Source organism: Cupressus sempervirens, chromosome 8 (assembly GCF_028749045.1).
Source record: "Cupressus sempervirens isolate cs-2001-9-10 chromosome 8, ASM2874904v1, whole genome shotgun sequence".
Taxonomy (NCBI): Eukaryota; Viridiplantae; Streptophyta; class Pinopsida; order Cupressales; family Cupressaceae; genus Cupressus; species Cupressus sempervirens.
This window is the reverse complement of record NC_143125.1, coordinates 159,126,546-159,140,875: the sequence shown is the minus strand read 5'-3', so window position 1 is coordinate 159,140,875 and position 14,330 is coordinate 159,126,546. Positions and strand designations below refer to the sequence as shown.

The window sequence follows — 14,330 nt, the reverse complement described above, 5'->3', positions numbered from 1 at the left end:
ACTAGCTGATTCTAGTTTACGGATATGGACTCGAGATTATTTCATTGGCATTTGGGATTCAGTTGACTGGAGATCTTTAACACTTTTTGGTAGCAGTGATTGTTTGGGTGCTATCATGGATTTGATTAGCAGATTGCACGGTGTTGTCTTTTCTTGTGCCAGCAGCTTGTCCGATGTTGGTATTAGTTTTTATACACCAGTGTTGGGCTTTGTTCATATATCCAGTCGACCATTCTTGCTAGAATGTGTTGATGATCTTTCATATTTGGCAGTGTGTATAGATGAGTTCCAGGATCATATTGGCATTGATGACATCTAGGAGGATGCAGTGGGCAATTTTGAAGACTTAGTTTCCTTGGCAGTTTCTTTTGGTACAGAGGAGTTGGATAGCGGTGCTACAGTTTTTGATACTCCGTATGTTGATATGAGCTTTGGAGTTGATTTGCAAGATATGGATGGTAATACTCTAGAGACCAGTAACTTTGAGGATACTCCTTTAGACAGTGCATCAGAGGAGGTTGGTAGGAGACAGTCTAGCTAGTGCCATCATGTGTCTAGTCAGTTGAGAGTTAGTGAGCGAGACATTGCTATAGCTTGCCAGCATTTCGATGCTGCTCGTCAGTTGTTAGCAATTTATGGATGGGGTTCTCCTACTAGTGATGAGCAGAGAGGCAGTTATCTTTCCTTGACAGAGATCCACTCTTTATGGGAGGCTATTCGGATCCTAAGATAGAATTATATACAGTTGGTAGCCGACAGAGATTATCTTATGGAGTGGGGGAGTACAGCATACGATGCATTATTGGCCAAGGAAGATGAGGTGAGTGAGCTTACTCAGCAGCTCGAGGTGACTTCTGAGATTCTTGAGAGTACACAGTTGGCTTTCGAGGAGTCACAGTTTCATTTGGCTAAGGTGACCATGGAGTTAGAGCGACTGCAGTCTTTACCAGATTCTGTACAGTCACAGGCTGTGGTGTCTGGTAATCCGAGGATGTCCATGGTCGAGATTGTTAGAGACAGTGGAGATAGGGATGCATCCATCCTTGATACTAGCATTGGCAAATCAGGTCCGTTCCCACTAGAGTCGGGTTCAGTTGAGTTGGGTGCTATAGCAGATTGTTGTGGTATGCCTAACATGGTGGTGGCCTCTAGTACTGATGGCACGGAGACTAGAGATGTTGTATCAAAGATCATGGGTGATGTTGGTGAGCCGGCAGATGGCATGGTTCTTGCTAGTGATACTACTCCCTTGGCGATGTCTTTGAAGGTAGTAGTCAATTCCAGCTTGGTTAGTGATCGATTGCAGTTAGTTTCATCTGGATTGCAGTCTGAGCCACTGACTGAGATTGGCGCATTCTATCGGCATTACACTATGAGGTATGCTCAACAATTTACCTTTGATGACCATGTTGATGAGATGATGATACAGAGATGTACTTTGGTTCCTAGTGCTTGTCATCAGTTATGGTACGGTTTGACGCCACGACATGAGAGTTGTGATGGGCATGACATGGCGATAGGTTCTGTGGTTGACAACTTGATAATACATGACTTAGAGAAGGAGTTTGGGAGTGATGCTTCAGCGGTTGTTGTTATTGATTCTACTCCTTTGGCTATGACATCTCCTGACTTAGCTGGTGATCAGTCACAGTGGGTTGTATCACTTGTTCATGGTGAGTTGTTGATTGAGGTTGGTTCTTTTTATCAACATTATACTGCAGGGTATGTACATCAGTTAGCATTTGATCCTTGTGTTGAGGAGTTGATGGCAAGCAAATTTGGTTTGAGTTCCATTTCTTGTTGTTTATCTTGTGATGTCTTTTCACCATCAGTAGTGCATGGGAGTTATGGTTATGAGACAGTGGCTGGTGATTTGCAGAGTTGTGTTGACTGCAGGAGTTGTACAGTGTGTGGATAAGAAGATTTTGTTGGCAGTTTGACATATCTTACATCCACAGAACACTATTAATTATCTCTCTAGGTTTTTAGCCCCATTGAAGTTTGATCTTGTCATGTCCCCATTTTGGAGGCAATTTGATTTAATTAATTTAATTAATTAGGTTGTCCAAAATAATGAATATTTTATGAGGATGACTAATTAATTATTTTAATTAAATAAATAAGTGGTATTAAATTAATTATTTATAAAGTTATCAAATAAATAAATATTAAAAGGTAACTTTATATTTAATTAATTTAATAAAGTGACTTGAATTATAAAATATTTTATAAAGTCACTTAATAGATAAAATAAAATAATGTTCTAGAAGCTTCTGGAGAAAGTGGAGAAAAAAGAATAAATAGGCACCCTGGGCTTCATTCTAATCATCCAGTTGTTTATTTCTCTCTTGACATCAAATTGTGATTCAGTCACATAATCTATTGTGGAACCAAGTGGTTTCAGATAGTCAGTTGATCTTTGGGAACGAAAACTCCCTTGGATTTGCATAATTGAGGAAGTGAATATCTTCTGAAGGGTTGCACATTTGGAGGTGATACTTCAGTCACTTCAGCTAGGGCATCATTGGGCCTAAGGCCATTTTCAGCATTTCAGCATTTCAGGAATTTTTTTTAGCAGGGCCGAACTTATTGGAGGTCATTTCTAGCAGGTTCACAGGCTGAAAAAGCAGTCCGAAAAAAGTAGGCCAAAAAAGCAAAACCGAAAAAAAAAAGCAGTCCGAAAAAAGCAGGCCGAAAAAGCAAAACCGAAAAAAAAAGCAAGCCGAAAAGGCAGTCCGAAAAAGCAGCTCTGAAAAAAGCAATCCGAAAAAGCAGTTCGAAAAAGTAAAACGGAAAAAGCAAATCCGGAAAAAGCAAGTGGAAAAAGCAAATCGGAAAAAAAGCAAGCAGAAGGGGCAGCATTGAAGGAAAATATTACAGCCATCCACAATCAGGTTCTTCACTTCTCATTTGGCATATTTTTAGAGAAATGTAGGTTTTCAGCTGAGTACAAAATATAGCTTCAGCACTTCATTATTTCACCTTGTACTTGTCTTTGTTTGCCATTTGGCATTATTGGTATCAAAGGAAGGCTAGGATTTTGCAATTGAAAGAGCGTTGTAATTTTTAGACTATCTATATTGCAACCCTAGAGTTGATGATCAGCTTATTAGTTTGCATTCGAATTGTTTGACAAAATATCAATTGGTTGTAAGTTCTCTTTTTGGCATAAATAATGTTATAATTTTGCATACTAAGTGTTTATATTAATGACACTTGGTTATAAGTGCATTAATGCCATCCTAGGTTGCATCCAAAGTATTTGTCATAATTACTAGTTGTTGTAGCTGCATTTTGCAAGTAGTTTAAGTCACATATATGTATTGAATATTGCCAAAATTAGTTGCACATTCATATTAGGTCATTGTTTAGACAATCTGGAGTCTTTTTGTAAGCATTCTCTTTGATGCAAATCAAAACAAGAGTCATTGCAGCAATCTGAAAAGTTATATCAGTCATATGACCCCTTGTATGCAAAGTGTTTGACAAAATTCTTCGAGTCTTCAATCAGCATTTTAAGGTCGGATTTGAGCAGGACCATTACAATGGTATCAGAGCTTGCTTGCAAAGTGTTTGACGAAATGTCAAACAACTGAAGTATAAAGATTTTTGGTGTTTGAAGGAGTTATAACCTGTTGGGGTTATTACAGATCTTGGTGACCAACAAAATGCATGTTACAATATGTCAAAGATAGTCTGAATCAAAAAGTAGATGATTTCATATTGGCAAAATATACAAACTCCAAATGGGAGATTAACTACCGTGTTTTCTCTCTGAGTTAGAAGTTTTTTTCCAGCAGATTAAGCTTCAAAAAACTGTAGCTTTATCTTCTAGGAAGACAAAGTACAATGTAACTGCTAGTGCCAGTTGTGAGGCACTATGGCTATGCTGCTTTTAGATTGATCAGCAACTTCCTCAAAGTACAGAGACTCCACTTGTCGATGACAATCTAAAAGAGTCTTGAAATTAGTAAAGAACTCTATTATGCTTGCACAAGGCAGACTACGGTTCATCATCACCACATTTTACATTTGGTTGACATAGGTGATATTGACCAAACCTCTTGGTAACATTTATTTTTCTAAATTTCAAGATAAAATTAGAGTTTCTTTTAGTGATTTAGGAGTGGCGGGGGGATTGGGTAGCTTAAATGTTTAAACATAATGCTAACTGTACTTCACACAAGCATTCACTGTTCATGTCAATAATGACATCACATCAGATCAGTTATTGTTATAACTTACAATGTAATTTACAACAACCAACATAGCATCCTCCGATAATACTAAACATAGGCATATAGCTCCATACATACAATAAAGTGTGTGCCATCCAAATCTCCTCAAAAGCTATAAGATAACTTACAATGTAATTTACAACAACCAACATTGTATCCTCCTATGTGTTGATGTTTTGATAGCTTTGGTAGGATAAACCTATGAGGTCAAAAGAAATTAATATAATCACAATGATATGTGTGTGTGTGTGTGTGTGTGTGTCATTATATTTATAATATATTTGAATAGACATGTCCCGAAGAGATATGTCTATTCTCTTGGTTTATTCCTCATACAAATACAAAGACACTACTATTTGGAAAACAAATACCACAATAATGGCAGTGCTATTACATTTGCAGTGATCCCTGAAATTTTAACACTATGATACTAAATATATGCATATAGCCACATACATACAATGTAGTGTGTGCCATCCAAATTTTTCCATGCCCTATGCATTCATTTTTCGTAACATTACCAAACACAAATTCATCTGTGAGATTACAGCAAATAAGAAATCTGCAAAACCTCGAGACCATACCAAGAGAAATGACAAAAGAGGAAGGTTTCTGTTTAGACTAGTCAGGTTTACAGACCTACCATTTGTGAGCTAATGTTCACCCATTTCAGCACCGAAAACACCAACATTCATGTTAATGTTTAGATAGCTGCAAGAGATCTCTTTTCCCAAAGTGTATTTGTGTGGATGGTTCTCTGCTGTGTATTCTCAGAAGCTGATTTGTTTCTTCAGAGATGTTATTGTTCATATTGAGAGAGGCTGTGTATTTTATCAGAAGTAAAATGGCTTTTTTCAGTTTTGATTCTGCTCAGGCAGAGTCTTCGTATGTCTTCTTCATTGAATGTTCAAGCTGTAACTTTATTATGTTCCTGCAGCTTCACATCATGTTCACACTGTGACTTATTATCGTGTGGGTTGTGATACGAGGTGGCATCATATGTTGAGGTGGCATTGTGTGTTGAGGTGGCATCATGTTTCTTTATTTACAATTGTCATTATGTATATCGGGTGACTCTTTGTGTCACCATCGGTGTCTTTTCAGTTTATGGGAAGCCTTGTCTTTATTTGCTCACAGAAAGAGAAAGGGAACTGCTGTGATGGAATATGAAAAGTTGTTAATTGTTCTTTACCAGGAGATGCTCACAGATATATTACTCACTGTTTTTCTTTTGGCTAATTGAGATATGATTAACATGTAATGATATTATTGAAGTGAAGCGATCTCTGTATCTGATATATTCTTTGTATATGCTCAATGCTTGATCAATTCTTAGTGTGTTATCTATTGTATCTGGGATACAAGAAGTTCATATATATTATAGATGCAGAGCAGGCACTGCTCAATTTGTAAAAAGAACATTCATTTGTAGATTGTTTAAGAGTTAACAATCACTGGGTAGATTGTTCCTCTAATTAATCTTGAGAGCTTTGTATTCAGTTCTGAATATTCAATAAAGGGAATCTTTTGTGGGTGTGGCTGGGTTTTTCCCTCAAGTAGGAGGGCTTTCTCAGGTAAAAAATTGTGTCAATTTGTAGTTGTGTTCTTAGATATCTTATATTTGTGTCAATACTATTTTGGTTCTGAAAACATTAACAATTCATCTGTTATTCATTTCCATTTTTCATGGACATACCTGAATATATATGTTCTGTTATATTCTAATGTGTGTTATTGCAATTACATTGCTTACTGTTCCTTCCCAACTAAGCTGTAATCTTTATGCAAGTTACGAAGATTATATATCTATGTTGTTTTTTCTCCTTCACCTCTAAGATGAAGACATTAAAATAAGATCATGCAAAGGTAATAAAAAATAAGGCCAAATATATACAATAAGTGAAATTTAGAAGATTCCCTGCTTTCATGTTTCTCAAGTTCAGAATTGGTACAAGGTGCTGTCCAGAAAATCCTTTTAGCAATTCACAAAGATAATGAAAGATGTTAATAGAGACTAGAAGGAAAAACATAAAAGAGAAATTCGAAGAAGCAACAAGATACCTGAAACTGGCCAATTCCAGGATACTTCCAACCATGCCTTTCTGGATAGGAGGGATACCTCAGTTCTCCACAAGGGCCCAATCCAATTTCTATCTCGGATATAAGACCCTTTTCAAAGAAATCATCAAATTCCATTCGGAAGCTTCTCATAAAATCAAAACAAACCTACAAAGAAAGGAAAAAACAATGAATATTGCTTTTTGGAAAAAATCAAACATGAATGTTGTTTGTCAGAAAAAAAAAACATGAAGATGCTAATCTACTGAAGCAAATACCAGGTCTAAGAATTAAAGGATAATTCATTTTAAAAGAAGATATAATATATTTGGTTATTAGAAATCTGGAGAAAACATAGATATTAGTTAGTACAATATATCTGGATAATTTGATTTTTCATTTTCCTGGACAACCACAAATAGAACTGCCCATGGTACTCAGCAATTTTGGAAACCTTGATTAGAAGAAAAATCAACATTTAACAAAAATATATCATTATCCAGAAATATGTGATAATTAAGTTACATGAAAAGAAATTCTTAGGATGGTAAATCGTTGTCATAAAACTCGTGCTTCTGCATTGCACAAAGCTGAGACAAACTGCAATATTGTTTAAATTGTCAATCTCTACTTGTTGGATTTATTATTGTTCAGAGTTCTTATTGTTAATCACAATTTCAAGAAGAGTCTAGAACATTAAGCTACTTAACCATGCATGGAAAAATTATATAGCAAGAAAAATGACCAAACTACATTAATACCTCAAGACCTGTTCGACCTCTCAAGACCCGTTCCTTATCAATGCCCCAAGAAAGGCATTCCATATTTCGCCTACCTTCTCGATCTGTGAAATATATATCAGGATTAGCTTGTCCAATCTCCAATATCCATTTGGGTAGATTGATATTTACATCATCACCCACATTTCCTCCACATGCATGAAGTGACATTACTACCTGGTGACAAAAACTATGAAGTTAAAAAAAGATGGAGAAACCCAAACATATGTATTTTGAAATCAGTCTCACACTATTGCTCCAAGAAAATACAGTAATGGGAAATTCATGTTCCAAGAAAATATAGTAATGGGAAATGCATGTGTAACCAGTCATGCTATGGAATAATTCACTAAATCAGTTGAATTACATTAGATAGTTAAGAATCAGCGAATGTAGAAATGAAAGAGCATTAAATATCGCAGGAAAAACTTTAGGGTTGGCACTTGAAGTAGCAATTTAAATAACCTGGTGTTTCACAAGTTTTAAGTGTAAAAATACTACTCCTGCTACTGAAAACAAGCATACAACAAATATCGAGTTCTAAAGTGTGTTTATGCTCCTAGTTACCAAGCGTAAGGAAATGACTAGCAGAAGGAAAGCAAATTAATTCTACACAACTGTTATGGACTATCACAACTGTGCCTGTATCCGACAACAATATAGAAGGGCAAAGACTGGCACATAAACTTATAGCCAGGGGGAAAACTTAGAATCATTAACAGGAGATTTGGTATAAGTAGACCACAGCACCATCATGTTCATGGATGCCCATCCTTGGAAGTTCATTGATATTAAGCATCACTAAATTGGGAAGCCTACTAACTCTCTCCATTATCCAACTAAGTTGATGCGGCTAAATTAATATGCCAGAATTAAATTTTATTCTAATTCTTTTCATTCCATCACAATTCACTTGATTTGATCACTATTCCCTATGAAATGGTGAGCTACTCAACCACTCAAGAAACATTGGTTTTTATACATCTTCACGAATACCCAACTACCCATCTCTTGGGCCTTTGTCTTTTCATTGGCCAGTTACTTAACCTTTGTGACCTTCTTTGATCTTATACCAATGTCCAGTAACCCAACTCTCACAAGCTTTGATTACTGTAAGCTCACTTATTTATTATGGACCATCCATTAGATTTCAGCAATACCCAATCAATACTATCGTAGGACTAACTGGATTCTAATCAATACTAAATCACCCAACTCTTGTGAGTTTCCATAAACTCACTATCACTATCATGGGCCTTCATGGATTTTAACTTCTCATCAATGTCTAAGGTCCCAATCAACCATCACGGTCTTCACTGGTTCTATCAATACCCAAACACTCAACAATAGCATTGATGAAATAGCAAAAGAGAACATCAATTTGTGAGAAGCATCTGAATAGACTTCCAATACAACTTATAACTGAGATATTGCATTCAGCAACGAAATCATACAGAAGTACATCAGCCAACAAGAACTCAAGACATCTCAAATCCTATCATCAAAATCATATTCATTGGCATATCTAATATGTGAACATCCTTGTCCATCATAATTATTAGATACTCATATGCTGTCTTTATATAGCACGAATAATGCAAGTTTACATAAGAAATGTTGATTGTCATATATCAATATTAATGCTGATGATTGTGTTGCGAATGATGTCAAATATGTGAAATGTCTGATTATCTGAAACCCATCTTCAAAAAAAGGGCCTAAGGTGTAAACAAAAGGGGTTAAGAGGCTAAGTAAGTAGGTCCTCCTAGAGTTGACCATAATGGCTCCTAGGACTAGAGGGACCTTAAGCAGAATCATCGAGGAACCCAATTACGACCTCAACACAAACTCTACAACATGGTATGTGCTTGCAAAAGATGAAGCGAGATGGGGAATGCACGTACAAGCAGCCAAGTAAGAGAGCTCTGGTAGACATCCCACTGGGGCATACTGCAGAAATGGCTTTAAGCAAACCCATCAAATCTCCTCTCCAAACCCTAATTGATAATCTATGAATATCATGTGGTTCGCCTAACCTTGATTGGATGTGTATGTGTATATTTGTATATATTGTTTGTGATTGGAGAGTTCAGGCCATGGAGTATGTTATTATAGCGATATTTAATTTATATGAAAACTCTAGCCCTAATTTGTTGCAATTGTCGCTTCATGCCTAACACATATACATGCATGCCTTAAGTGTATGATTTTAATTGATATGCGTGCTTGATATTTAAATGGTATGATGTAACCCTAACCCTAAGGCGTGTATGTATACTTCATGCCTTACATGCATGTTCATGGCTTCATGCATTTCCATGCTTCATGTTTTACATGTAATCATATGTACTCATGTGTACGATTCATGGCCTAGGCATATTCTTGTTACACCTCTCGCTTGTATTCATGCATAAGATTCATGCCTTGTATTCATGTATTTCTAGATATGATTCATACATGTATTCGTGTGTATATTTCATGTTTTGTGCGGTATGTGTACTCAAATGTATGCTTTATGATTTAAGTGCATTTAGTTGTATACTTGATACTTTGTATGCTACATGTATTCACATAAAGGCTTCATGAATTAATTAAATTGTGTGTATACTTGTAATGTCCCCAAATTAAGGACCTAAAAAATATATGATTTGAACAAGTTTTAATTAAAGATTTAAACTTATTTTTGAAAGCAACAATTTAATACAACTAGTAATATATACCCTATTCATATAATATATAAACAACAATCTTGACATTAATACCTACTGAGATTAATAAGAGAAAAAGTGTGGAACTATGATAGCCAACAACTTAGTTAAAATGGACCTTCCAAACTAATCTATCAATATTTTTTATCAGTTGATGGATGTTTTTCTTACTCAGTTCCAAGCTAACATGGGCTGCAAGGTTACTATCACATATCTTGTTTATTGCAAGTAGAAGCCGAACAAAAAGATAATTGATTTCATCTCAAGATAACAGTCCATCTCCACGAAAGTTCCCTGTCCTTGCTTGATGGTAATGTCAAGCAGATGTTCACCGGGAATCTACAGTCGGCATTGAGAGACAAACTTTCATTGACCTAGTATCCTAATTTGGCAAGTCTTTGTAGTGCTTTGACATATTATCAACACACCAAGGCTCAATTTAGGGACTCTCTTGAATGCCTATGAAGGAACATCTTCCTCTAGTGTTTCCCAAAAGAACAAGACTGTGGCTTGTGTCATGGCACTTCCACAACCCTTGGAGAGGAATTAACTTTCAACAAAGCCACAACGAAGTTAAACATTCACTAAGTTGACCAAATATAGTGCAAGCATTCTACAAAGGTTGTTGAAAAACAACTTTAAAACTCTTTCCGAGATTCGGCTTAAAAAAGATCTAGGCACTATTTGCAAGCAATAAACCTCTGTTTGTAGTTGAAAAAAGACTTCAAAATTTAGCCTCAAAACAAAAAACATGATTAATTTATCATAGATGGAATATAGACACTCAGCTTGTGTAAATTCCTAACTCTCATAGGCTATAGGGTGTCTTCCCTGCAACAATACAGTGGCAATGCCCTCTCTGAACGCATCACATTCCAGAATGGATGGTTGAGTGAAGTTAGGTAAGGCAAGAACCAGGCAGATGCTCATGGCTTCTTTCAACTTATCAAAAGTGTGTTGTGCCTCTTCATTCCACCGGAAGGAGCCCTTCTTAGTTAGATCTGTTCATGGAGCACTAAGTTGAGAGAATCCTTTCACAAACCTTCGGCAGTAACTGTACAACCCAAAAAAAAACCTCGCAACTCGGAGAGTGATTTTGCAGAGGCCAATCAAGGATAGCCTGAATCTTCTCCTAGTGGACCTATACTCCAAATTAACTAACATGTCCTAAGTATAATCTTCATCATTCTGAATTCACATTTGGATTGCTCTACGAACAAGGACTAAGCCTCCATGATCTCGAGGACTTCATCCAAAAGCCTCAAGTGTTCTTCCCATGTTTTACTGTAAATAAGGGTATCATCAAAGAATACCAACAAGTACTTGTGCAACTGTTTGTTGAAGGTGTGATTCATGCAGGACTGGAAAGTAGCTGGTGCATTCATCAATCCGAATGGCATGACCAGGAACTCAGTGTGCCCGTAGTGACAATAGAAAGTCGTCTTTTCCACATCTTTTTCCCAAATGCAGATTTGATGGTATCTAGAACGGAGATCTATTTTAGAGAAATAAACTGCACCATGCAACTCATCCAACAATTCATCAATCCTAGGAATAGGGTATCTATTTTTTATTGTTTTCTTGTTTAACACACAAAAGTCCACACACATGTGTAACATTATGTCCTTTTTAACCAACACCACTGATGATGCAAAAGGGCTAGAGTTGGGTCGAATCCATCCCTTCTTGAGTAGCTCCTGAATTGTGTTCTCAATTTTATCTTCAAATTTTCTAGGATGGTGGTACGGTGTAGTGATAACTGGCTAGGCGTATGGCTTGGCATCGGCTTCCGATTCGATGGTGTGCTTTAAACCAGGATGAGGAGGTATGGCAGGAGGAATGTCTATAAAAACTATATCATGTGTATTCAAGATGGCTTGTAGCTCATCATCTTGTTGGGACACCTATTGCCCTTTTATTAGTTCTACCAAAACAAAGTAGTGTGCAGCCCAAGCAATGTCATCATGCCGAAAAACGACTTCCATTCGTTGTGCGAAAACTTCCTTCAGTCCCTCTTTGGCCATCCCTCTAAGAACAACCTTCTTCCCATCGACCACAAAAGTGAAGTCCATCTGTTTGAAACTCTGTGTGTATTCATCAAGCAACTCCATCCATTGTATGCCAAGAATGACCACCATTTCATCCGGGTCTTCTATAAAGAAACCTTTCGTCACTATGTGATTAGCAATGGTGATGCTTAATTAGGGAACAAGGTACATACAGGGTAAGAGTGTTCCTTCGGCGACCTTGACTTGGAATCCTGTGTGTACCTCTGTAGATAGGCCTCTTCGTTTTACCAATGATGAGTATATAAAGTTTAGAGTGGCTCCGCAATCGAGCATCACAATGACCATTTGTCCTTTAAGGATTCCTGTACCCAAAACACTATACATCTCGAGCTCTCGGCCAAGGCAATGCTTCCTCCATGTTGTATCAATGTAGCAATCTTCTATGTACAGTTTAAGATGACCATTTTGGAGTCCTCTTGTGGGTGACCGTCCTCTGTGGGTAGATTTTCCAGATCATCCTCATCATTAGACACGACCTCAATGTAATGTATTTTTCTTTTACCAAGGCATTTGTGCCGAGGTTCCCACAACTCCTTCCAAGTGAACATAATTTCTTCATTCAGAATTCCTGCCTGGTAGCTTCGTCCAACGAAGGCTTCTTTGGAAAAGGTATGTTATCTTTGTCCCTTGGAACCAATAGCAGTTTGGAGTGGGAGTAACCTCGAGAGAATGATGTCAATGACGATGCCAGATGTCGCGCCTTTTTGATAGCCATTGAAATGGTGGTACGTATTGCGATAATAGATAAACGTCTATTATTAGTTAACGGTAATCTATTTGTAATCTATTGTAAATATTAGAATGTTTCTAATATTTAGTTGTAGTTATCTATTAACTTTTTTAGCAAATCCAAGCTTTCATGGTTGCCGCCTAGTTTTTTTTAAAACCTTGATTTTTTACCTCGAAAAAAATTATTACAGATTGTTGGTGGGTATTTTGAGAGCTCAATTAGGTTGTCGTCTTTTTTTTCTAGGTGCCTCAATTTTTGAGCAAACAAATCCAAAAACCGACAACATATTTTTTCTAGGTTTTCCGAGCTCTCTTTTGGGTTATCCTTCAGATTTTCTGGGTCTTTCATTTGTTTGCCTCATAGAACATGCCTTCACAGATTCACCTTTTTTCATTGAAAAACCTGTCATGGCATCTCTAACAAACATTCTGCTCAAACATAACTCAAACTTCAATGGTCGAAATTATGGCACTTGGAAGCAGCAGATCATAGCAATTTTTTAATATTGGAATACCAACCAAATTGTTTTGGGTGTCACAAAGCATCCAACTGCTCCTAGTACTAATTAGGATACATGGGATCTTAATAATCGAGAGGTGGTGATGCTTCTCAAATTATCCGTGGCTGATGATCAGCTCTCTCACATTCCATCTGGCAAGACAACTATCGAGATATGGACACATCTCAAAGGTCTTCATGAGACTTATGACAAAAGCAAAGCTTTCTTCTTGAAGAACACTTTGTTTTCTATTATCATGGATGAGCAAACCTCACTCTAGGCACACCTGAATAGGATTCAGGAAATCCGTGATCAGTTGCTTGCCATCGGTCACAAGATGGAGGAAGAAGACATTGTGGTTATCACTCTTTGGAGTTTACCAAAGTCCTATAAGCATTTTATCGAGACTCTCAACATCACGTCTTCTGGTGTTGATTTGAAGTTCACTGATCTTTGCACGCTTCTGCTTCAACAAAATTGGTGGAAACAACAGTTCGGTAGCAGTTCCAGCTCCACCTCCACAGAGCAAGCCTTTGCTGCTAAATCCTTTGAGAAGGATAAAGGCAAGTTTTAGTAGTCGTCTCAGCAAAAGTCTTCTACTCCAGCTTCAAACGGTTTCCGGAAGAAAAAAATTCAATGCAACTATTGCCACAAATTTGAGCACATGAATCAGGTTCGCAACCCAAAGAGAACAGTGCAAAACACATTGAGCAGATGAAATCTGCCTTTTACGCCTTCATGGCTAAAAAACCTGCAGAAGATGTGAAGTCACCTGCCTAGTACATTGATTCAAGTGCCTCTTGTCATTTCACTCACCGCAGAGACTGGTATACTAACTACCAGCCTTATTCTAATTTTGTTATTTTTGGTGGTGGAGAAGAGTAAACTGTTGTCGGCAAAGGCAACATTCAGATTCAATCTACTGGGATGAATCTCATTTTCCTCAATGTGTACTATGTTCCAGGGATGGAACTAAATCTACTCTCTGTCAGTCAATTACTGCGACATTCTCCACACTTGGATGTCACCTTCAATTCACATCAGTGTACCATCTCTGATTAGGCGACTCAATCTACTGTTGCAGCGGGTCTTGAGGATCATGGTCTTTTCCGACTTACTGATTCAAGTGATTCTCAGGACTTAGCAAGGTCTATTTGGCGGTCTTCTGTTAGCACACTTTAGCATCAGCGATATGGGCACTTAATTATGCATTATCTCTCAGCTTGCTCAGGATGAGCTTGTCCTTGGA

The 14,330-nt window shown here is 37.2% G+C and overlaps 1 protein-coding gene across 1 annotated transcript in view; it reads right to left on the bottom strand.

Moving 5' to 3' along the window:
• Positions 1-14,330, bottom strand: part of BAM2 (beta-amylase 2) — a 178,209-nt gene that overhangs the window by 122,637 nt on the left and 41,242 nt on the right. Inside the window, exons 4-5 of the mRNA XM_089797081.1 lie at positions 7,058-7,252; positions 6,300-6,464 (exon numbers count right to left, since the gene is read on the bottom strand). Coding sequence (XP_089653207.1) covers positions 6,300-6,464; positions 7,058-7,252 — 360 coding nt within the window. The remainder of the gene's footprint in view (positions 1-6,299; positions 6,465-7,057; positions 7,253-14,330) is intronic.